The sequence below is a fragment of the Microtus pennsylvanicus genome, chromosome 14 (genome assembly GCF_037038515.1).
Source record: "Microtus pennsylvanicus isolate mMicPen1 chromosome 14, mMicPen1.hap1, whole genome shotgun sequence".
NCBI lineage: Eukaryota > Metazoa > Chordata > Mammalia > Rodentia > Cricetidae > Microtus > Microtus pennsylvanicus.
The window spans coordinates 1,535,600-1,562,467 of record NC_134592.1 but is presented as its reverse complement, the minus strand read 5'-3'; the positions used below and the strand labels follow the sequence as shown (position 1 = coordinate 1,562,467).

Sequence of the window (26,868 nt, the reverse complement as noted above, 5' to 3'; positions counted from 1 at the left end):
GAAAAATAGAGCCAAAAATCTAGTAGGGAGAGAAAAACCAAAAATCTAGGTTAGCCGGTTCAGTGACTGTGTTCCAGGAACTAGCTGACCATAAAGTTAGATTAAAATTTTGAGAATAATCTTGAGAAATGGGGTGCTACGCTTTGTAATGATCACTGGTATTTTTGGAATTTTCCAATGATCCCTGGTATTTTTGGAATTTCAGCCCCAGCTGGTTCCTGTCAATAAACCTTGTGTGATTGCAACAAGGATGGTCTCGTGTCTCTCGTGAGTTCCTGGGGAGTCATGTTATCCTGAGACTTGAGTGAGAGTCTTCCCGCTCCAGGGGTCTTTCAAGAATACAAAGAATTACTTCATTTTTTTTTATTTCTTACACTTGCTTTTTGTCATAGCATACTTTAGAAAAAGGTCCATATGCTGCTTAAAAGAATGTAATTCTGTAGTATCTAGATGGGAATTTCTGCAGCTGTCTGTTAAGTTTATTTGATCTATTATATCATTTAACACAGATATTTTCCTCTGAATTTTAAGGTTGCTGTTTTAATATTTATTTGTTGTTATTGTTTGCTTGTTTTTGGTTGGTTTGTTTTTTGCTTGGGATGTCCTTGTCAATTGGTGAGTAGTGTATTGAAGTCACACTCTACTATTGTGCTGGGTTTAATATGTGACTTTACATCTTGTAGTATTGTTTTATGATATTGGGTGAATCCATGGTTGGGCCTCTATATTTAGAATTGTAATGTCCTCTTGGTGTAGTTCCCTTAATCATTGTGAAGAATATCTCTTCTCATTATGTTTGAAGTCTGTTTTGTCAGATATTAGAACAGCAACAACTGCTTGCATTTGCTTACAATATCCTTTCTCTGTCCTTTCCCCTGTGCCTGTTTTTTGTGGTAAATATATTTCTTGGAGGCTGCAAATAAATAAATGGTTCCTGCTGTTTGGTCCAACCTACTAGTCTCTGGCTCTGAGAAATTGAGATCATTGATACTCAGAGCAACTGGTGAAAGTGTGAACAGATTCCTGCCATTGATATTCAGAGAAACTGGTGAAAGGTGTGATTCATTCCTGCCATTGATACTCAGAGCAACTGTGAAAGTGTGAACTTATTCTTGTCATTGATATTCAGAACAACTGGTAAAAGTGTGAACAGATTCCTGCCATTGATACTCAGAGCAACTGGTGAAAGGTATGATTCATTCCTGCCATTGATATTCAGAGCAACTGGTGAAAGTGTGAACTGATTCTTGTCATTGCTATTAAGAGCAACTGGTGAAAGGTGTGACTGATTTTGGCCATTTTGTCAGTTTTGTGGTGTTTGGTTCTTCCCTCTTGCTCTCTTGCTGAAGAGTCATTCTAGCATAGTTTATTTTTTTTTCTGGCCTTGTGGATGGATTTGTCTCACTTTTCAGTCCATATAACCCCTTCAAGCATGAGTATTTTCTGTAGAGTTGACCAGAAATTCCTTTAGCTTGTTTTTCCACAAGAAGTGTTTGTTTGTCCTTCAATTATGACATGTAGCTTTGCTGGGTAGATCTGGCTTCTAGTCTAGGTTAGCCATTATTGTCTTCCTGAACTTGAAAAGTCCAGGCCCTCTCTGGACTTTTAAGTTTCAGTTGAGAAGTCTGCTTTCATTCTAATGTACCTGCATTTATACAGACTTGGGCTTTCTCCTGTGCTACTTTCAATATGATTTATCTTTTCTGTTTATCTAGTGGTTTGGTTCTAATATGCTGAGGGAAGTTCTTTTCTGGTCTTGTTGTTTGGTATCCTGCCGTGGGAACTCCTTTGGCCAATAGCCTTTAAGATACTGACCCCCTTTGGACATGGTCTCATGTGCTATAAATGCAGATATAAAGAATGTGCTGGGTCCCTTGGCTGCTGAATTTCATTACAGTTCCTAAAGTATGAAGAGGACTGTGGATCACTACTCTTTCTGTGAGTTTACCCCCTAATAAATAAACCTTTGTTATACTCCATTCTGGGCTAGTGTGAAACTCTTTTGTATAGCAACAGTTTGGTGCCCAGGTAGTCAGAGTCCATGCCATTATCGGGCCTTTCCCAGAAGGTCTGCAGGCTTCTCACAGAGCTCCCCTCCGGCATGCAGTTGTGCACCGTTTGGCTGGCCCGCTGGCATGACCACATAGCTTGGTTCCACCTGGCTGACTAACTTTCACCCATAACTTTTGCCAACATACCTCCAAGGCTTGTCTGGTCTCTGCCACTCCTGCTCTGATCCGGCTTAACTCCAATTCTGGGGGCACAGATTGCTCTGGCTTTACTTTCCAATTCAGATCCATGAATGCCTAGGCTGAGATCCAGCCAGTAACTTCATGGCTTGTAACTGCCTACAAGCTCTGGGTTCCTTGATATTCTGCCCACCTGAAACCTCTCCCTTTTGTCTAAATCTAGAAGATGTGGCAAAGGCCAACACTGGACCAATGAATGTAGATCAACAAGAGAAAAACAAGGTAACCTGTTACCATCATGTAACTCCTGTGGGAGGGGGTCTCTCACAGTACTCCGGGTTAAATGTGGTCCAGTCATTCCTAGTTACTGTGGAGGACATGTCTTCCCAGGAAAAATTAAAAACACAGTTTCTGTTGTAAAAAAAAAAAAACCATACTGCTCTGGATGATAGAATAAACATGAAAGATGAATCAAAAATTCTAAGAGAAAATAGGAAACATATATTTTGCCAGACTTCTATAAATGATCAAAGACCAAAGCTGAGAGTATGAATAAATAACACTGGAATAGAAAGATTACTGGACATGGGTGCAGATGTACCTGTGTTATTATTATTCCAGAATCTTAACATCTGAATTGATCTCTTCAGGGGGCAGATGCTTAATTCCTAGGAATTGAAACCCTATCTCAAGTAAAACAAAGCATGAGATGGGTTGAACGCATAGGGCTAAAAGGACAGAAAGGAAGGCTGAGGTCATATGTGGCTAATATAGCAGTGAATCTGTGGGGTCGTGATCTGTTGAAGCAATGGAATACCCAGATTAACATTCCTGTAGTCTCAGAAATAAACATAAACCAACTCATATTTCTGGGAAGGATATTAATAGGGACTATAAAAAACAGTCACCAACCATTTAGGCTGTACAAAACCACAAAACAACTGGCAAACCTGCAGAGGTACCAATGGCTCTACCTTTAAAATGGTTAACTAACAAACCAATATGGGTTAAAAAATGGCCCTTATCAGAAGAGAAACTGCAGACTTTAGAACAACTGGTGCAGGAGCAACTTGATGCTCAGCACATTGAAGAATCAACCAGTGCTTGGAATTCTCCTGCATTTCTTGTTAAAAAGAAATCTGGAAATCAGAGAATAGTGACAGATCTAAGAGCTGTTAATAAGGTGATTTAACCAATGGGTCCTCTAAAATCTGGAATTCCTTTGCCTTCCCTATTGCCTAAAGGATGGCCTCTTATAGTTATTGATTTAAAAGATTGTTTTTTACTATACCTTTACAAGAAAAGACAGAGAAAATTTTACCTTCACAGTGCCTATATATTGTAATAATTCCCAGTTTACTAAGAGATAACAATGGGGATGCTTCCACAGGAAATGTTAAATAGCCCCACCCTGTGTCAATACTTTGCAAGTTGAATATAATACATAAGCAATTTCCTAAATCTATAGTTTACCATTACATGGATGGCATTTTGCTATGTGATTCAAATGTATATACTTTAGAAAAAATGTTTGCAGAAGTAAAGAAAGTTTTGCCTAATTAGGGATTAAAAAATGCTCCTGAAAACATACAAACAGGAAATTCTATCAATTATCTAGGTTATAAAATAGGTTTACAGAAAATTAGCACACAAAACATGCAAATTAGAAGAGATTGATTGTGGACTCTTAATGACTTTCAAAATGCTAGGAGACAATTCCAATTGATGGCCCACTTCTAGGATAACACCTGATCTAAAAATTCATTTAAACAAAACCTCAGATGGTGACAAAGATTTAAACATTCCCTGGGAATTAACATCTGAAGTTGAGGAAAAAATGATGTTGACTGAAGAGAAATTGCAAAAGGCACATGTGGATCATGTGGATCCAAATCTTAAATGCATTCTGGTCATATTACTCTACAGGGATTTTAATGCCAAGGGAAGGTATTGTCTTAGAATGGATTATCTAACCACATAAACTGAGTAAAAAAAATTAAAATCTTATGTGGGAAAGGTCTCTGAATTGATTATAAAAGGAAAATTGAGACTTCATCAATTAGCAGAAATAGACCCAGCAGAGATTATAGTGCCTTTTAATAGTGATGAAATTGAAAAAAAATTATGGGATGACTATAAACCTGGCAAAGAACTAGTACTAATTTTGGGGGAGATATTAATAGCAACAATCTCAAAAATGATAGAATTAACCTTATAAAGAGAGCTAATTGGTTCCTTCCCTGCATTGTGACACACCAAAAACTGGAGCCCCATTCTATACTAATGCAAATAAATCAAGAAAGGCAGGTTACAAACCAGAAATAAAAGTGGAACAAAAGTCAGAATTAAATGGTATTCTCATGGTACTAAGGGATTTTAAAGAACCTCTCAATATAATTACTGATATAAAATATGCAGAAAGAGTTGTCTTGCATATTGAAACCACTGAATTTATACCAGATGATACAGAATTGACTTCGTTATTTATTCTGGTTCAAGATATAATCAGGATTTTCCTTTGTACCATATACACAACACACATCCTATCCTATACATGTCTTCCAGGTCCCTAGTACAAGGTAATGCAGAAATTGATCTGTTATTGATTGGAAATGTGCTGATGACCTTAGAATTTCATTAAAAATATCATGTCAATAACAAAGCTTTAAAAAGGAGTTTTCTATTACATGGCAACAAGCTAAGGAGATTATAAGGAGATGCCCTACTGTTCTTTATATAACCAAACACCACTACCTGCAGGAAGTAACCCAAAGGGTACTCAAAGGAATGAAATCTGGCAGATGGAAGTGTTCTACTTTAGAGTTTGAAAAATTAAAATATGCACACCACACCATTGACAGCTGTTCAGGTTTTCAATGGACAACTGCTTTGAGTTTGGGAAAGGTTGATTCAGTAATCACATATTTACTAGAAGTTATGACCATCATGCGTCAAAACTGTACAAATAAAGATAGTCATGACTCACTTAAAAATCAAAGCTGGCTTTGGAGTTGGACTGTGGCTATCCTTTTCTAAATCCAAGCATGTTGTTAAAAGAAAATTTCAGAGTTTCAGCCTCATATCAGAGGCCACCTGGTATGGGACAAAAGGAAGAAAAAAATTAGGAAAAATTTTACTTCTCCCCATACATATTTTGTCTCTATGGTACCTTTCATATGAATATATGTCTATATGAATAATATTTAAGTTTTACACAATGAACAATAAATTTTCCTGCAGTAATCTTTGAAGTTCTCAGCAAGAATATGGAACCCGCAACAATGATTGGGTTGATATGATGTCATTATGCTCATAACACTTTAGGATCAGTTTTGGGTTAGCTGAAATGGTTCACCTTTTTACATTGTTCTGGCCAGAACTTTAGATAAGAACTTTTGAAAAACCTAACCAGATACTCAGAGACTATCTGCAATTATACCAGACAGAAATATAGAAACTTAACTATCATTTTAGTTTTTATAGGATTCCATAGAAATAACATTGCCTCCATGAGAGCTAGAAGTAATTAATTCTAGAAGATGATGTGCCCTCTCCCAACAAAGTTTTTCCTTAGGGTTAAGGACATCAATTAGGGGTTGGTTATAATTGGTATAAGGTTGGGGGTGGAAATTAAATAGGCTCAGGGATCTCTTGAAAAGAATGGGTTAGGTGGAATAATAGGTGGATTAGTGTGACCTTACTCACACTAATAATAATAGTGAGAATACTTATGAGCTATCATTTATAGACAATTTACATTGCTATAGACTTTTGTGTATTGATACAACTGGGTAAAGGATGGATACTTTTGTGGTAGGTGGGGCAGCATTTGAGTTTATTTGTATAACATGGACTTTTTTTTTTCTGCATGCTCAATATATATATTTGGTTTTTTGAGACAAGGTTTCTCTGTAGCTTTGGTGCCTGTCCTGGAACTCACTCTTTATGCATGTGTCATGTGCCTCATTGTCATCTTAAATTTCTTCCAGGGGTGTGTACTTTAGTGTGATAATGTCACACTAAATAATGTCATCTTCAGTGTCAGTGGGCATCAGTAAGTTTTCTACCTTCCTTTTGGCCAGGTTACCCCCGCCCCTTTTCCTCCATATACTAGTTTTAAAAATCTTTTTGTCAGACTCTCTGCCTTCTCTCCTAACTCACAGAAACCATAACCATGTCGTCTGTTTGTTTTCTTACAGCCTTCATCATCCACCACAGTCCCTCTAGCAGCATTACTGTCCAAATATTTGCTAAATTGGCTGGGCATGGTGGCATGTACCTTTAATCCCAGCAGTTCCGAGTCAGAGGCATGTGGATCTATGTAAGTTTGATGGCAGCCTGCTCCATATAGTGAGTTCTAGGCAAACCAGAGATACACAGTGAGGCCCTGTCTCAACAAACAAATGTTTGCTAAATTAGAAAGGACACATCAGAGACAGAGAAGGAAAGGACTTCTGAGACCAGCAAAGCTCTCATTAGAACTCAGAGTCTCCTGAGGGGAAGGGGCTAAAGTTATTTATAAAAATAGATTAACAAAATGATAGAGGTCAGAGCAGGAAAGCAGATTTTCTTCAGGAACTTTTAATTTTTATCTCCAGGGAAGAAATGAGAATAAACCATCCAAACAATATAAAGGAGCAAAATTACAAGGAGTGTGGGAAGAATTACTCCTGACTTCTCTCCTCAGTGGTAATAAACATCATCTTTTTATTTCTGTCAGTTACACCTCAACTGGAGGCCAGATTAAGAAAAAAGATTGCAAATCCTGTGCTGGGAAGGGAGGGAGGGGGGTAAAGAAGGATTTGCCATGGTGAAGGCATGGAGGCAATAGATGGTGACATTCATCTTTACATTTGCTAGAGCTGACCAGTTTATAAAACTCTGCTCTGTAGGATTTGTTGTTTAGGGGATCAGTATTGAAGGAGGGCACCCATGTGCTTTGGTCCGGCAAATCTTTGATTCCTTTGTCTGTGTGTCCCCTTTACTATTCACTCTTGTGTGCACATGACAAGCTTTCTTCATGGGCTATGCATGCTGTTGGCTTTTTTCTTTAATAACTCTAATATTCTAGTGATAAATTTTTCCAGGATATAGAATATCATATGGAACTAGAATATTTTCAACTTTCCAAGGACAAGTACGCTCTTATTGATGCATGAAATTTCACCAGCATAGGATCCGTCAGCAACTACCAAAAGCAATCTCGCTCATACAAAGACCACATGCACCCCCACTGCCTACTCAGAGTTGCTACGTTTAAGAACCATGGACAGTTAAGATATCCTGTCACTATGGGACACAGAAGATGTCAACAGAATCGTCTCTGTAAACATGTTTGCCCTAAAATGGACAAAATGACTGTCTTTTTTTCAATAATTTATTTTTATTTATGTGCATTGGTGTTTTGCCTGCATGTCTATCTCTGTGAAGGTGTCAGGTCTCCTAGAAATGAAATTACAGATGGCTGTGAGCTACCATGTGCTAGGAATTGAACCTGGGTCCTCTAGAAGATCAATAAGTGCTCTTAACAGATGAGCCACCTCTCTATCCCCTAAGATGCTGGTCTTAACAGAAGAAAGGAAATTGGTTGTGTCTGGGTTTCTATCCTGCCTGGTTTCTGCCCTCCCACCAGGTCCCATAGCTGTTTAGCCCCAAAGAAATCACACAGAGGTCTATATTAGTGATAAACTGATTGGCCCATTAGCTCAGGCTTCTTATTAAATTTTATAACTTATATTAACCCATTATTCTTATCTTATTATCCCATTATCTTATTAACCTGCCTCTACTTCCTGTCTGGTTGGCCCACCTATACTTCCTACCTGGCTACTGGCCAATCAGTGTTTATTTAAAACATAATTGACAGAATATAGACAATTGTCCTGCACCAGTTGGTGGCAATTGAAAATAAATAAAACACAACTTAAAATGTAGTTCATGGGTCCTGCAGAGTACATTGTCCCCTCCTCCCATTTTAGTATCTTTCAAATTGGTATCTTATATTTGTGGTCATGCAGAAGGCGAGTCTATTGTCATTCTTTTCTCCCTCTATACATCTTCATTAGGGCTTGCTTGGATATGGCCAGTGAGAGGAAATCTCGGAGACCCCGGTGGAGTATCCTGTGAACAGGGTGTAAGTGTCAATGCTCTGAATGACCCAGATGATGAGACTGACTGAAAACTGAGGACTCATGGGATATTAGTTATCTATTGTGGTCTAATAAATCACTCTCCACCCTGCTTTGAACAATACCCAACAAATCATATTGCACTGATCAAGAATTCATGAGGCGTTCTGTTAGGCATCTCTGGACAGAGTCTCACAGGTTGAGGCTGCAGTCACCCTAACAGTGGACTGGCTTGGACAATCATTCTGGGCTCACTTGAGAGGCTACTGTGCAGAGAAACCATTGCCTTGCCGCCAGAGCCTCTCATAGGGTTGTTTATGTGATAGGATCAGGACTCTCTGGAAAGACAAATCCAAGAGAACAGCTAAGAGGGAGGCCACAGTGATTTCTAATGATTTAGTCTCCAAGTTTCTGGTCTATAGACTGTATTCTGTGTTTTAGAAGCAAGTCATTAAGTGCCATCTACACTCAGCAGAGGGTGATCAGTCTCCATCTACTGAACCCTGGAGTATGAAAGAACGAACATGGCAGCTTTAAAACTACCACTCAAGAGTAGACATACGGGCATCCCAGCACTTGGAGGATCAGAAGTTCTAGAAGTTCTTTGATACATATCAAGTTTGAGATCATTCTGGGCTACATGAAAATCTTAATAAGCAGTGAGAGGGGAGGGGGCAGAAAGAGGGAAAAGAAAATTAACATTTGAATTTGCCCTGGTGCTGTATGTCTGAAGTCCCAGCATTTGGGACAGACATTGAGGCAAAATGCTTGGGAGTTCAAGGTCTTCCTAGGCTATATATCAAGAACCAGCCTGGACTACATGGAGACCCCACCTCAAAAACAAGGCAAAGAAAACAAAAGTCTAACACCCAGACAAAAACATGAGTAGAAATTTCAGCCCTGGTATGAAGGAGAACTTTCATGCTTTCTTCATGTATGAGAGCAAGGCATATAGAAATGTGTAAATATCTAGCAAGCTTTTTCAGAGGTATAAATGAAAACATTTAGGCAATACTGTAACATCAATGATGAGGCTTCTCAGTGGGGGCATAAAATTGTGTTCTACATTCAATAAATAGCAAAGAAAATTTTGGAAGAAATCGATCTTGTTTATCTGTTACTGTTGCGTTTATTAACCATTTCTCTGATTTACCTTTTAAAATTGTTCAAAATATGACAATCAGATCAAATGGCATCCTATGCCAATTTTATGGGAAGTTTTGAGTCAGCCCTAAGGATTTTGAAGGAAAATGACTTCTGCCCATCTTTTCTTGATTTTCATGTTTAAGCACAATGCTATGTAAAAGCATGGGCTTCATCACAAAGTTAGTTTAGCAATTAAATGGATGCTTGATTGACTGGGTTTTTCCATTCAAATATTGAAAACAAGGGTATAGATTGAGCATAAAGTCATCTGGGATCATATACTAGTTAATATTGAGGAAGCTGCACACACCAGGAAGTAACAGACACTTCTAGTCCCCAACTCCACTTTAACCCAGGATCCAGCAAGGATGGGAGAGAGGAAGAGCAGTTGCTCTGGGAGCCTGCTTCTGTCACTATGCACAACTCCTTTGCCGAATGGACTTTGTGCTTTGTGCCTCATTAACTTCTTGCCTGTCACCCTGGTCTCTGTTTGCGTTGCTATAATAAAAATACACAAATTAGGTAGCTTATCAACATCAGCAATCCCGAGGTTCTTGGTGCTGGGAAGCACAGGATGATGGCCCACAGATGCTATTTTCTCCGCGTGCACTCATATGGCAAAAATATCCAGCCAGCTGTCTGGGGCCTTTCACAGGGTCCCTCTGGGACAGACTCTTGTAAAATCCCCACTCTTGACACAGGAGCTCCTTAAAGATTAAGTTCTAACATTAATTTCGGAGTGACCCCAATATTCAGAACACAGATATGGAAAAAGAGAACCCATAACTGTCTTTATAACCTCGGAATAGGGTAAATGGGTTTGACATCTAAATACAGAGGAAATCTATTGTTCTGCCTTGCTGCATAAATTCAAGATCACTGCATGGACACTGGAACGAGCTGCATGGACTTCAGGGCTATGGCAATATTCCAGCTTAACCGAGGAAAATTAATACAGGAGGGCTGTTGGAATCTCCTGAAAAATGACACTTTGGGATTATCCTGAATGCTGGAGCGAAAGACATTTTCTATTTTCCTAAAAGACATACATAATTCACAAATCTAATCAAAATTCCATTAGAATAAAATATATGAGCAGAAGATAAGCATTCTATTTGGATTTATTTTCAGGGGGAGTCTTAACTCATATTAATATTTTCAAGAATTGCCAAGATCACAGATTCAAGTCAGTTTAATTAATATTTAAAATTTGCTTTTATCAGCAAGATAATTCTCTTCCTAAAAATACAGAAAAATGCCTGTCTCTGTAAAATGATTACTCCAAGAAATCTGCCAGGTTTGCTTATTTCTTCCACTTTTTCTTGAATATGTCTTGTTCACAAATGGGTTGTAGGAGAAAGCACTTCCAGTGATTTGCAGAATCTGTGGACCAATTTACATAGATGTCTAATACAAACCACCATCCACATCGTAAGAAACAACATAGACTTCTAATACAAACCACCATCCACATCGTAAGAAACAACATAGACTTCTAATACAAACCACCATCCACATCGTAAGAAACAACATAGACTTCTAATACAAACCACCATCCACATCGTAAGAAACAACATAGACTTCTAATACAAACCACCATCCACATCGTAAGAAACAACATAGACTTCTAATTCAAACCACCATCCACATCGTAAGAAACAACATAGACTTCTAATTCAAACCACCATCCACATCGTAAGAAACAACATAGACCTCTAATACAAACCACCATCCACATCGTAAGAAACAACATAGACTTCTAATTCAAACCACCATCCACATCGTAAGAAACAACATAGACTTCTAATTCAAACCACCATCCACATCGTAAGAAACAACATAGACCTCTAATACAAACCACCATCCACATCGTAAGAAACAACATAGACCTCTAATACAAACCACCATCCACATCGTAAGAAACAAAGGCAAATGAACGAGAAGAGGCAACGACAAAAATACTTCAGGTTCTTTAAAGAAACTAATAGAGGACCACCAAATTGGGACTTGACTTTCCAGTAATGATATTTTTTCTGTCCATGAAATCAGAAAGTAAATCCAAAAATTCATAAATTTCATTCTTACAACGCATCTTTCCACAAAGCACAAGCCAGTGTAAAGAAAGCTGTAAAGATATAAAGTGATTGTAAAGTCAATTAAGGGTGTAACCAGCTACACTATTATTGAATTTGGTATGTCTTTTTTGTTAGCTTGTTTTCTTTTATGGTATTTACTCAGTAGTAGTTTTCAAACCTGTTAGGTGATCAAATACTTAGAAATCATGATGCCTTTTACATTGTGCTATGAATTATTCATATATTTAATTCCAGCATAAAGTTATATAAACTAGAAACAATTTTATCAGCAGAAAATATAACTTTATTATAGCTTCCACATCACAAAAATACTACTATAAATAAAATATTTATTAGACTGAATTTCATAGCAAGATAATAAATAACACAATTTAAACCAAGCCAACCACCTAGGAAGGTAGGGTGCAAAGAATAATCGTTGCTCCAACCATCTGTGCAGGCTCATCTCTTCCTGTCTCCTGTCCCTCGGTGGTGTGGAATCCATCTCTGGATGAGCTTTCTCAGCTGTCTTGAAACCTGGGCATCCTCACTTGCCCTGCTTTGGCTCCTCCCAGGAGGCACCATCTCAATATGCTTCTGTAACTTCAGTCTTGTTCCCAGTGTGACATGTCACTCCAGAGACTGTTGTCTCGCAAACTAGCTCAGCTTGAGAAAAATGTAGTTGAAATGGTTAATTCTCGATGAAGTTTCCTTCCTTTTTGTGCAGTTTTGAGTTAGCTTTGCACCACGGTGCTCCGATTCCAAGCATCTGGCCACTCAGTGCCCCCTGCTGGGTCTGATGGGTTGTCTCCCCAGACCCCAACACAGTAGAGGTGTGGCCTCTGTGAGGTTGTAAGATCTTAAAAATGGTGAACTCCTGAAATGGTGTTAGTGCCCTCGGAGGGCCACCTCACCCCTTCTACTGTGTGAGGGCTGTCAAGGCAACACACGAACCAGGGCTGGCTCACAACAGACACTGAACCTCTGGCCTGTTTCTACTGTTCACAACGCATGCAGTTTATGCTATTTTGGGACAGTAACAGGAATGAAGTACCTTCTTCTAGGTTACCGACTGTGAATGCTGCTGCTTACCAGGCGCTTGGTGGGCTCACTGACAGTATCAATCAAGACTGTGCAAGAAAGGGCAAGATGCAGGAGGAGTAACTGAACACTTGGATCAGCAACCACTAATCCAGCCCAGCCTGAACTCTGGCTTCTTTTCCAAGTGCCATCACCATGGAGAGATGACTCCATTAGGAACAGCCCTTCATGCTTTCCTCCGGCCCTTCCCATCTCTCCTTTCCTGGATTGCTTCTACTATTTCCTTTTGAGATCGTGCTCAGGTATCCAAAAATAAATGATTTCACTGCCACCTGCTACTAAGAGAAGCAGAACCCAAGGGCCATGCCAACCAGAAAAATCTTAGAAAATGCCTTTAAATTCTTCCAACACAATGACAAACTGACGGAGCCTATTATGTACATTACAGCACGAACAACAATCCCTGAAGAAAATCCAAGAATTCCACATCTCTTCCTGGCATCTGAAGTCATTGTACTCTTTAATTAGTACCTGACCTTTTAGATAGGGTAAGCTATGTGAAACACAAGGTCATCTTTAACAGCAGCGCTGTGGACTACAGGTGCCACATTATCGCTCTAAGCATGGCTTCTGCTCCACACCAGTCTCATGTCAGCAGCCTGATTGTGACTGATCCCAACTTGTTCATGCAGTTGACATTCCTAGTTCAGAAACCAGACCATTACTGTTTCCAAAGTCAAAGTCTCAGGTTTTGAGTTTCATCTTTTCAGGCAGTGCCATCCTGATAAGTACATGTTAATCTTTCAGGAAATTGAAACATATATTAGTGTGGGAAGGGATAAAAAGAGGAACAAGCAAACAAGCCAAAGAATTCCAAGTGTATCTTTGGGAACGGACGTTAAGCTTTGGGCTAAGAACCACCCAGAGGAAAAAAGGACAGGCATAGTTGAACAAGCCTGGTCAAGATGGGTACCTTTACTTTTGACATGAAATCTTTTGACCAAGTTGTTACTTGGTGGGGGAGCATATATTTAACTGTCCCTTGGTTTGATCACTGTTAAGGACATAAGCTATGCATGTGCGTTGTAGCATAGTCATGCCTTAGGCTGTGTTGTCCAAGCTATGTACACACAGACACCACCCTACCTAGGCCATGTTTAAACACTACTGGAGCCGTGTGGGCAGCTCACTTCCCTTGGTGCCTAACATCCTGCAGTTCTCTCCAGCAGATCTGCTGTATATAGACTTGAAATGTGTCCACTAAAGTCATACTCAAGTGTATTCATAAGGTTTTTGTGAAACATGCAAGTCTGCTAGAAGGAAAAGCAGCTCTGTTCTCCTTTACAGACCTCCCCACATCTAGGTGGCCTACACTTCTTCTACATACTGCTGTGGGCTTAAATATTATTTTAATTTTGTTTTCCAATTTTTAGACCATCCTACTATTTCCTAACATTTATTGCTTAAAATTATTTAAATGAAGTGTCTCTAAATCAAAATTTAATTTCCATAAATGCCTACAGCAACGGCCACAAGTTAACATGCAATCTAAGCTGGAGTTCTTTGGTGGTATATTGAGAAGAGTGTTGATCAGATCTGAACACCAGGATTAAGAAGGGTTGCCAATACATTTTCTAGTGAGAGGCATTTAAATTTTCAGTGTTCACTGTGATGAGAAGGTTGATAGTTTAAACACTTTATTGCTGCTCTATGATATACATAATTAAATGAAGCATGTTCAACCCAAGGGGACTCTAAAAGGTTACTTGCAATTGTTACTGCAGGCAACAACTTGTACATGATTTTATTTCCAAATCCACAAAAAACAAATTTTATACAAATCAGCACTGTAAAAATGTCAATTACAGCCCCAGAGGCTTTGCTGGCAGAATAATTGTCTAAATTCTAGGATATGGGAAAACAGGTTCTTCTTTTTTTTTTTTTGTATTCATCTTTTTTTTTAACCATTTTCTTTTTTACAAAAAATTTACAAGTGAAATGTTACTACGAAACTTTTTATAAGGAATTTTTGCAAAACATTTACATTTTACCATCAACTATTTCTGTTTTAAAATCATTATGTAGATTTAATACCCTATGCTGCACATCAATTTATGTGAGATGACAACTTAGTGACATGCATAAAAAAACACCACAAGGCATTAAATGGAGACTCAAATACAAATATTGTTGCAATAAAACAGTTATAAAATTGAAAAATAGGACCTAAACATCATGCTTATCTAAGTTTGACAAATTAACTTTTTCTCCTAGATTACACACTTTTATTACTGCTCTCATGAGTGTGATAAATAATGACTTAACATCAAGTTCTAATGTAATCAGCAACACATACACAAACTTAACCAAAGAAAGTATACTGTAAGAGAAAACTATTCTAACACTGGAGTTCTACCATGATAAATACAGAGCTCTGCACTGATAATTTTACAAAGAAAAGCTTCAGACCGGTGGCAAAGAGAATGAGCAGTGAAATGCCATTGACAAGACTCTACCGCACATCTGTGCCCTAACACAGCTATATCCCACGGAGTCAAAGGACACTGAAAATTACGACTGCTGTACGACAGAAGGTGGACTCAGAATGGTATGCAGAACAGACTGTCCAAATATTTCTAATTTCAGTGGTGAAATGTGTCTGCTGACTGATTGTTTTATATACCATAAGGATGTCCAGATTCGTCTGATTCATCTACAATAGGTCTCACTGTTGGTGAGGATAACTTGCACTTTGGATGAGCATATGAGTTACATGAAACTGGCTTGGGGAATAGTGATGCAGAGTGCTCATACTTGGTGCTAACAACAAAAGTATAGCTTGGAGAAAGCATGATTAAAACATTAAGAAAGTCTCTTTGCATAAAAAAATTTATAGCACTGATTGTGTAGCATGATAGATAAAATATATATTTGATGTTTCAGCTCCTATATAATAAAATTAAAATTAACACTACCAAATGCTCCTTTGTACCAAACAAAACAACAAACTGATCCTGATGTTTTAAAGCCAGATGCATCAGTTGTTAAGAGTACATTAAATAAAATATACAAAACAACTTACAAAATTCAACTGAAATTTAAAGACTTTGTTACAAGTCTACAAAAGCTTTAAGAAACTTGAAATTTATAACCACAGTGTAAAAATTTTTTCCTTTAATCTCAAAGCTTTTTTATACAAACCGAAAGCACAAAAGGCCTTCAGTTTTATATAACGCTACAAAGGGCTGGCTTGAAGTGTACATAGTGTAAACAGTGATCATTACAGTATTTCTCCTTCATCAAAACGACAACAAACATCATGATTCCGGAAGAGAGTTCTCATGAGCAGTATTTTTCCTGAAATAGTAAAGAATGCACAAGAAAACATATACCTATCTTCAAACCAATAACAAATGAATTAGGTAAAAATTTTAGTTTCCAAATGGTGAGTTTCAATAGTTATGATTCTGTGTAAGCACGCTCTAAAAACATTAAGTGTCTTACTAATGTTTAATCTAGTAGAATAATCCAATTGTTTTTCATATGAAATGTTCGGCCATCTTTCCTAATAAGACACTGTTCTCTAAGACCCTTGCACAAAAAAAAAAATGAAATATATTTTCAGTCACCATTTGACTGAAAAGTATTCTGGTTTTCCAAAAATATTTTTTTTGCTTCATAATATCATTTTTATTATATATTTGCTAAGCTGTCTAGACCTTTAGGGAAAACTTTGTTATTGATACAACATAAAGACATCACTGTGATATAAATTCTTATAAGCCTAACACAGTACTAGAAATAAAATTGGATTTGCCAATTTTTAGCAAAGGAAAACGAAATTATAATGTAGTTAAAAATAAATTTCTGCTGACCTGAAAAAGCATGATAATTCTTTCTTTGGCTACTAAGTCAAAGCATAAAGAATCCTACACATTGTCAGCATAACTCATATTTACAGAACATGAAATTACATAGATTTGTAATCTATGCGAACATTTCCAATATGAGCATTTAAAATGAAATTTTGCTACTGAACACAGGGTTAGGCACACAGTCAACCCTAACTTCAAAACTTGTTAAACTCTCACCTTTTTGAAGCTATTATGATTTCTGTTCTAATAAATTTTCCCCCAGCATTTTCCTAAATTTTCAATCTAAAATTTAATCTAAGATTTCGCTCTAAGGTCCTCTTGTGTCTCCAAAACGGAGAAAATAATTGGGCTTCACTGATTGTCTGCATACACACTACTATAATGTAGTGGTGATAAAAACCCGAGATAGATCTCAGGTTGGTATTTTGGAACGTAACCTAATTCAACTTTTGAAGAACTTTTGATAGTTAGAAAAGACGGCCAAAACTATTTTAAGTGGATTTTTTTCCCAAAAACCAAGCTAAAGAAATACAGTATTATCCCTATTGTCATATCACAATCTGTTTTCTGTGCTAGAGAGTAAAAGTGTGTGTAAATTATTACTGACTAGACTTTGAACAAGGTCCATCCAAACAGATCTTTAATTTGTCCAGCTTGCAAAGGTGTCTCTTTAGACACGTCAGCAACTGGGACATTAGAGGGAGGGTCTGCTTAAAGGTTATGTGATGTATTTCCAAAGACTACAGCAACTTATAACATGGAAGAAATACTTTTCTGTTTCCAGTACATTGGTTTTCTTTTTCTATTTTTAAAAATTCAACACTTTATGTGTTGAACCAAAAATCCCTGGAATACGTAAAGATTCCAAGGTGCAGATGCGATTTCCCACTCTGATCTCCACTTGACCAGCCCATTTCCAGATTTCAAAGGTGTGTAAACTTAAGTGCAGCACTAGAGGTCTCTGTTAGAAATAGCGTTTCAGAATTCTTCCATGTTTGCTGAAACATTGGGAGTTGCTGGATTGGAATCTTGAGAAATGGCTGCAACTGTGACAATCCGTGGAGAGCCAAGCACCTCTGTGACAGACGAGTCCAGTTCTCCCGAGGTAACAATGGCAAGAGCTGTCCCACCTCCTTTCTTATTCTGGTGAGTTTTCACATGTTTGGAAAGGTGATCACTCCGCATAAACCTTTTAGAGCATTCTGGACATTCAAATCTCTTTTCACCTGTAAACATAAGAAGTACATGAAATTATATACATATTTTATTAAATGAAATTTTAATTTCTAGTAATTTCTCTTCCAAGAATATTTCACTTTTATAAGTTATGACATATAGAGATACACCTAGTTTGAGTAGGGACACAACATTTTCTTCTTGTTTTTAGGATGGTAAGGAGCCAACAATCTTAATTCAGAGCCTTGTTTAGGCTTGTAGGCAGGCTCTCTATCACTAAGTTATCTCTTAGCCCTTTCTACTTAAAACAATAACAAAACAAACAAGCAAACAATGTAGAGGAAAACCAAGTGGCTGAGAATAAAAGACCTGAGCTTAACTTAAAAGTCCTCTTTTGCCATGAACTAGGGGGGTAAAAGTTGGAACAAGTAAAGAATCACGTTGAGCCTTAATTTCTCCATCTACAAAATAGAAAGGTTCCTGATATAAGAGCTCTTGATGTCTCTACCAAAAAGCACAGTACAAAGGGAAAGACCATGTGTGCTGTTGATAGCTGGGTCTCATCTTTAAACCTGAGATTTTTTTTTTTTAAAGTTTTTCAAGACAGGATTTCTCTGTAGCTTTGGAGTCTGTCTAGAACTAGTGTTGTCGTTCAGGCTGGCCTCGAACTTACAGAGATCTGCCTGCCTCTGCTTCCTGAGTGCTGGAATTAAAGGTGTGCACCACCATCACCTGGCTCTTAGAAACTATTTTAAGCTAAGAATTTAGTAGTATGCTATGTTTTTATAAGTAAAAAAATGAGAGCTGGGAACATATATTTCAAATTAAATCCAGCCTTAAGCTTCCAAAGAACAATGGTGCTATTTCGATCCTTAAACATGTTTTCTACAAAATATAAGCCAGTTCTAATTAGAATCACTTCCACTTACTAGAGTACAAATCAAGCGTTCACTAACGAGGGCAAAGGCCCCTCTCTTCTTTTTGAGTAATGGAGTAAGACATATGAAAGCTTGGTTGACTGTTCCATCCTGACGTTTACAAAGGCTACCTAGCTAACAGCTTTAGTCCTTCCTTTTACAACTGTTATGGCAGTGAAATAGGGTTTTCCTGGTGGGAAACAGAATTTAGATAATATGGACATTCATTTGTCTTGGTTTCCTTGGCCCTTCTTTGACTCGCCAAGAGAAAACCCACAATTTCAAGTTCTGGCATATCAGATGTTCCCCCATCCAGCCCTTGTCTTCACTACATTTACAATATAGAATTTTTCTTCTAAAGTCTAAATAAATGCACTGGACAAAATTCTCAGAGGCACTGAAAATACAGGCAGTAAATCGCTAAAGCAAAGGAGTCCGGATATTATTAATGCTGACACTCAGCAAGGGTGAAAATTAAATACAATTGAGAAAGTTTTGCCATCATTTTCTATTGGACCATAAATGACTTCAGTTGATCACGTTCAAGCTAGAGAAACAGTGATGATCTAGTTTTAGATTTTGATTTTATAGATGAGTTAGTTGAGGCTCAGAAACTAGCTTGCCTGGAGAGCACAGCACCTACACATGTGCTTCTTATGTTCCAGCACAGGGCAACTAGACTGCCATTACCTCACAGCAGCCAAGGCTGAGTCACAGGCCAGAGGGTGATGGCCTGAGATGTGGGAGCATTTCTAAGTACACAGCTGGAGACAAAGCCGCATGGTGGCTGTCTAGCAAACCTTATTTAATTGCAATGTTCATAAACTCAGTCACTTTCCAACAGTATTTGTTGAGTATGCATGGCACTGGCAACAGAAAGACTGAGCATGTCTGATTTTAACTCCTCTCTCAAACCTTCAGCCACCATGTACATCTATGACTCCGGTGAGCAGTCCAGAGAGTCTAGCCCGCAGCATTCCATGACAGATGGCAAGAGGGAAACAATGGTGACATGCTTAGTGGGGACTTGCCCAGCCTTTCTACACATCCATTTGGTTACCAAATTAACTTCAAGCCACAAAGGGTGGGCTAAAATCTCGAATATTCAAATTATATTGTACAAGGAAATGTACACTAGGGAAATGACTCCTTTTTTCTCAAGGTCCTTTTCCAGAGAAGTGTTTTCTGTTATATTGGGTAATAATTTCTTATTTCCTAACCTTCAGCAAACATCATCAGTGGACTTCAAGGAAGTAAAGAATGTTTATGTTAACTACAGATGATACAATTTTATAGACAAAATTATTTTAATTACTCCAAAGCTACCTGAGTATTCAGAATTTATGATCACCTTTTCTGATTAAAGCATCTACTTATCAAATCTGTTGATACTGGCTACTGTCGCAGACAACATGGCTTATGAGGATGTACATGTCCCAATCCCCAGAAGTTACACATATGTTACAAAGCTTAACAACTGTGACTACACAGGTTATGGAATTTGGTACAGGGAAATTATTCTCAACTGTCTAGGTGCTCCAATCTAATTGCACCAGCTGTTCAAAGAGACCTCTCTGTATCTAGCATTAGAGGGAGTAGAAGTGTGACAGGAACCAACCAGAGTTTTGAGGTGTTCCAGAACACATACGAGAAGAAAAGCACACACCATTCAAGAGCAAACACTGGCCAGGTGACCAAAGGCAGGAAGCAGGGACCTGATCTAACTCCAAGGCTGAGCTGGCTGAGTGTGGATGGGCTTCAAGGCAGCTTCTTTCCCTGAATGCAGCGCCATGCTCACCCATGACCCTGTGACCTAAGGAAACTAAAGGACAATTGCGTTCTTTTGAGCTGCTACGTTTGTGTTGTTCTCTTCAGCTCAGTTTTATGAACTTTTATAAAAAAGGCCAGAGAATCTTGTCAGATACTTACTGTGTCATTTAAGTCAGTGTAATTTCTTATTCCATTATTAATCTGGTAAGTTACCTTGCCTAAATGACTTTCAAATGCTCAGAGTTGCACACCTGGAATGAAGTCTTCTTAGATTTGGATCCAGGATATTATTTCCTGGAAGCTTTTAATAACAAATTCTATTTCATTACAAAAGAGGGATTTTGTGATGTCTATTTTCTTTCATTTTAAATTAATTTCAAGACAGACTAGGTTGGCCTTAAGGGCTCCAGTGAACAAATCTTCAACTGTACTCTCAGTGTTCCCAGGGGCAGCTTCAGTGTGCTATCCTTGGTGCCCACTTACTCGGCTACATCCCAATCCTATCTACTTCTCCGTGAGCCAGTCCTGATCCTGGGCCTTTCCTGGGTTATTTTCACATTTAGAGTAGAGTCATGCAGCTCGTCCATTTATGCTCATTTAATGTCTACTCTTCCTTCAGTGGTGGTCACACACTTTCTTGGTCAATGTGACTGAGGGATGAAGATTCTCAGCAAATCCAATTTTGGGTTCAGTGGTCTAGGTACAACTAGCTCAGTGGCTCAGCATGTGTCTAGTCCGCGTGCAGCCTTCGGATCCGCCTCTGGCGGTACAGAAATGACTCATGCCCACAGGCCATGGTCTAAAGGGTTTTCAGAATTATTTCCCTATTTCCACTCATTATTTAACTTCTCATTTTGGATCTCTTCATTTTCTTATTTCTTAAGGTAAAAAACATTAGATTACTGATTGAAAAAGAGGATGGTATAAGTTCCCTCTTCATCTGAATCTTATAAATTATGTGATGAAACTTTGATTCAGTAGAAGTTATTTTCTAATTTCCCTTGAGATTTTCTCTTGGCTCATGGAAACATGCTGTTTGCTCATTTTAGGCAAGTCAAAGGCCAGCATGGGCTACAAAGCCTAGTTTCAGTTTCTGCCTCTATTTTCATTCTTACATTTTCTTTTCTCTCTCTCTAGTGTGTATGCACTAGTGTGTACACACCTATGTATATACACCCTGCACACACACCTATGTATATACACAGGGTCTCAACTATAGAGCGTTAGCTGGCCTGGAATTCACTACGTAGACCAGATGAGCATGAACTCAGAGAGAGATCTGCCTGCCTCTCCCTCCCTAGTGCTGAAGTTAAAAATGTGTACACTATGTCAGGCACTAACTCCAGTTTTTGTTGATTAAGATGGTTCTCCCTTCACTTCAAGTTTCTTTCTCATAACATTTACTGTTTTACCATCAAGAACTTTTGGATATAAAAGTATTATCATGAAATATTTCTTTGATGCAAAGTTGATGATAAATATTTTTAATCTGATTTCATCTTGAGTAGGTTTGTTGGAGAGGACTTGTGCGGTCACGAGGAGCTGAATTTGGATCTTCAGATCCCAGCACCCATGTAACAAGCTGGCAGTAGTCTGGCACATACCTGTAACTCTGACACTATAGGAGGGGGGTGAGAAGGGTCACCTGGGCTTGCTGGCTGTCAACCTAGCCCTGTGAGCCATAGGTTCAGAGAGAGAGACCCTGCTTCCAATGAATAATGCATAGAGTGATAGAAGAAATATTTGGTGTCCTCTTCTGGCCATGCACACACACGAGTGTGCATCTACACATATTTAGGTGCATTTACCATATGCAGAAAACACGTTTTTGCTGTTGTTTTACTTTGTTCTTTTTTTTTTGAGACAGGGCTTCTCTTTGTATCCCCGTCTTGGAACTCACTCTGTGGAGTAGGCTGGCCTTGAACTCAGATCTGCTTGCCTCTGGCTTCTGAGTGCTGGGATTAAAGGCATGTGCCACCACACCTGGCTTACAAAACATATTTTAAAAAAGAACTATTAGGCCTGAACTTTATGAAGTAGCCTAGGCTGCATTTCCACTCAGACTCTTTCTCCTCAGCTTCTCAAGTTCTAAGATTATAGGAATGTGCTACTACAGGTGGCTAAATGGTCCCAGTTTGCTTTTGATATCAAGGATATCCTCCCTCACTCCTCAACCCCCATAATTTTTAGGGGGAAGCTACTATCATTTACATTTACATTTCCTGTATATGCATGTACATATACAACGTGTCATTTTCTTTCACTGCCTTTCAAGATTCTCATCATCTTTGGTCTGCAGTAGACTGATCTTGTGACACACCTGGGCATGTTTTCCTTTTAGCACTTCACTAGGATTTAGCTAACATGTGGATCTCTAATTAATACCTAATATGAGAAGCCTTGGCCACTGTATGATGTTTTTCCTGTATCAACCTTTTCCCTTCTTTCCAGTTATTTGAACTTTAGATCCTTCATTTCCGCCCTATGCATCCCTGAGGTCCACTCACTCTCTTGCTGTCTTGTCTTTCCCTTTGTCTTTCAGACTCTAATTTCTATTGCTCTGTCTTCAACTGCACTGCTCTCTTGTTACAGTTTCCATATGACTACTGAACATTTAGTCATTTCTTACTTTGAATATTGTACTTTTCCATTGGGTTATGTCCCATAGTTTTAATTTCTCTAATTGCAAGTGTCTGCTTTTCCATTTCTTTTCATCATGTTTGCTTCTAATCAGTCCATGGACCATGGGTTTAGTGGCTGCTTTAAAGTCTGAGAAATTCTTAAATCTGGATTATTTTAGCATCCTGTTGTACTCTAGACAGTTGAGATCTTATGCTGTGGAGATTATGAGTCCTTTAAAATCTTCTATGAAATGTTTTTGTATGAGAAGAAAATACCTCCACTTATGTCCATTCAGATTCAGTTTCGTACTTCTTTTTTCGAATTTCCAAGTTTCAATATTAACTCCTCTTTGAAGGCATTGTTAACGGGCTAGGGAGATGTCTCAGTGGGCAAAGGCACTTGCTAGACAACCATGAGGACCTGAGTTTAAACTCTAAGTACAAAAAAGGAGGGGGTGTAATGGCTGTGCAAGCTATAAGCCTAGCACCGTGGACTGGAGACAGGTGAATCCTGGGAGTTTGCTGATTAGCTAAGCAGCCTAACCACAGACTAGCCTAAACCATAAACTGCTGGTTCCGTAAGAGAGGCTATCTCAAGGCACTAAGAAGGAGACTGATGCCTCCCTCTGGTTTTTGCATGTGTGTGCACGGATATACATATATGTGGATTTAGTGCATTTTCTCTCTCTCTAACACACACACACACACACACACACACACACACACACACACACACACACAGCACAGAAGGATAGGGAGAATGTGCGCATGCAAGAATTAGGTGATGGTTTATCAGGTTTTGTGTCATTCTATGTTGACCCTGTGCATGCACAGCTTAGAAATGAGCTAGCATTTCTTTTGTTGTACACACAGAATTAGTGACCATCTTTTTTCCCTCAATAGTTCCTCCATATTTTTCAAGGCACAAATGTATCTTTTTTTTTTATTTCACCAACTAGAACGCCAAGTTTTATGGCCTCTTATAGCATCTATCTGGGGCCACAGTTTGAGCAAAAATATTGAGAGAAAAATAATGGTCATTCCACTCACATAGCATGGTAAACATAGCCCCATTTTGTGGATCCTCTTGCTAGAGATGTGAGTGTGTATAAACTGTTTGGTATCTATGTTGCCACAACTGCAATGGAATGTTGATGGGCCTGGTTTGGGAGCCCACTGGCCCCTTTTCTGACTTCTCTGGCCAAATACATGGAATTTCTCTTATTTTTTTGTTGCTTGCACCTCTAAACACTAACCCATAGGATGGGGAGACAAAGTAGGCAGAACAATTTGAAACTTACCTGCACTGGGTACTTATTTAAGTTTGAGTTCATGCCTCAATTGTCTGCTTTGTTAATCCCATCATTTAGATAAGAAAACAAGCAAACTACCCAGTTATAAAATGTTAGCCCTGGTACCAAAAGGCTGATTCATTTTGGCTCGTGGCCAAGTCACAGGAAATAGTTCTGAACATTCTCCAAACTTACTGAAGCAGCGAGCACCTACTTTCTGGGAAAAAAAATTTAATGTAACTATAGAGTTTCTGACCTTATCTATTTCACCAATTAATCCTTTTTCTTTTGTACATGAAACTATAGGCATTTCAATTATCAACTGTCCTTTCCACTTGAGCCTCTAATTACCTATACCTTTATATAGGATATTATGAAACTCTCCGCAACACATTGTAAAGTCTACTGTACACAGCACTTCAGGTGCATCTCTGGGTTTTTCTTAGCTGGTGAAAAATGTGGTTGAAGATGAAACCTCCCTATAACGTTACTTATCAGAAATCATTCCTGGATTGACTACTTCTTGGCACAATGTAACTGGCCAATGAAATATTCTAAAAACATGGGTACCATATCTACAGTAAAATATTCACTGAAATGAGCTATACTATTACATGAAGTATGCTCTATGTACATCTATATCATTATGTACAATAAACTCTTGGTTCTATTCCTATAATATTTTCCAATGAGCAGAAAAAGTAAATGTAATTCTTTATTGTTTAAGATGGCAGCATGATCATACCTGACTGCCTTCCCCTGAAACACCATTAGATTAGCAGTGATGGGGGAGGGGGGGGCTTAAATCTGCAGCATAAAACCAGAGAAGAGTCACAAACAAAACAATGACCGCACTGCATCTGAATACCAAACAATAAGGGGATGTGTTCTAGAACAGTCACTTCTGCATAGAACCCTAAATGTCGAACCAACGACATAAAGTTTTGTTGTTTTCTTTTGAGGCAGGTTGTCCCTCTGTATGCTGATTGGTCAGGCTGGCCTATCTCACAGAGATGCACCTTCCCCTTCCTCCTAAGTACTGCTGCTCAAGGAACAAGACACCAGGTCAGCCATTATTCACAAAATTAACCTGACTGTCATAAAGTCAGGCAAAATATTTCAGTGTATCTAAAGAGATACTATCACAGGGGGAGAAAAAAAAAAAACACAGTGCAGTAATTTTCTCTTGCGACCGGGATGAGAGGTGAGGAAGAGCCTCCTTCACAAGTTTATGTACTATTGATTTTTAAATACTGTGCATGGATCATTACAGACTTTACATTATTTTAGCAAAGCAAATTAATCCTTACTACTTTCAAAGGGGATTAAAAATAATTTTTTAATTATTTTTTTTACCTACTCACATTCAATCAGTGTGTTTCTATTGTGAGTGATGGCTAAATACTGAACAAAAAGCCATGAATGATCAAAGCTTTTTCAACTTAAACATATTCAACTTTTAATCAATACTTATTTCAAAAGATAGTTTTGTTTGATACTGTTTTCAACAAAATTAACAAGCACTGGCATGGCTATTTTCAACCCTTTCGAAGTCCTCTCTATAAGCACATCAACACAGGGCTTAGGAGTTTTGGTGCCAAACAGGTTTCACCTTGTCTCACTGCAGTACTGGGACCTGCACTTCCTGCACACTATGCCAGGTTTCACCTTGTCTCACTGCAGTACTGGGACCTGCACTTCCTGCACACTATGCCAGGTTTCACCTTGTCTCACTGCAGTACTGGGACCTGCACTTCCTGCACACTATGCCAGCATCCTACCACCAAGCCCCAATCTCAGTCCCTAATAGTTTTGTTGATTTTTTAAAACACTTCCTAACGTTTTAAAAAAGATTTTTAAAATATAATGTGAAAGCAGCTCTGTCTGTGGAGGAGAACATAGACACGAGAGCCAAAACCCCTGGCAGCCAGATGATGGAGACGCTGGACTCCCTGGAGCTGGACTTAAAGGTCCCTACACTGATGCTGGGTGCTGAACTAGGGTCCTTTGTAAGAGGAGCACAGACTCTTCATATAGGCATCTCCTCATATCCCTCAATATGCTTTAATTAAATAATTTATATAAAATAATATATATTCAAAACATTTGTATCAATAAGCATAAAGAACATCTGATTCTGATGTTCTACTAAGAGAGCAGATGATTACAATCTGAATCATATTAAAAAGGAGAGGGAAGAGAGAGGAAGGGAGGGAGAAGGAGGAAAGGGAAAGGAGGGATGAGGAGGAAAGAAAGGCTAGAGATGTGGCTTAGATGGTGCATGCTTAGCAGGCACAAGCCCCTGGTTTAACACCAAGAATGGCATAAGCAGGATGTGATGATGCATGGCTGTACTCTAAGCCCTCAGGAGGTGGAGGCAGGTGGGTTAGGAAAAGGATACATGAGACCCTGACTCTAAAAGGTGGGGCATACCGTCAGTTATTAATATTTGATTCTGTAGCATTTATGTTTTGTGTACCTGTATGAGTATGGATGTGTGACACAGAAGACTTTACAAACACATCAATTCAAACAACTGCAATCACAAAGCAAGGCTTCAAGTCAAATGGCAATTCTCCTCAACTTTTTTAACTTTTCCTCTGCAAATCCAGGGAGGAGATGGCAAATATTCTCATGC

General features: G+C 38.5%; 1 protein-coding gene across 3 annotated transcripts in view; it reads right to left on the bottom strand.

Moving 5' to 3' along the window:
- Window positions 1-14,341: 14,341 nt before the first annotated feature.
- Window positions 14,342-26,868, bottom strand: part of Sp4 (Sp4 transcription factor) — a 61,722-nt gene continuing 49,195 nt past the window's right edge. For all 3 annotated transcript variants that reach the window (XM_075948749.1, XM_075948752.1, XM_075948750.1), the window contains exon 6: window positions 14,342-17,680. In XM_075948749.1, coding sequence (XP_075804864.1) covers window positions 17,433-17,680 — 248 coding nt within the window. In that variant the 3' untranslated portion in view covers window positions 14,342-17,432. The remainder of the gene's footprint in view (window positions 17,681-26,868) is intronic.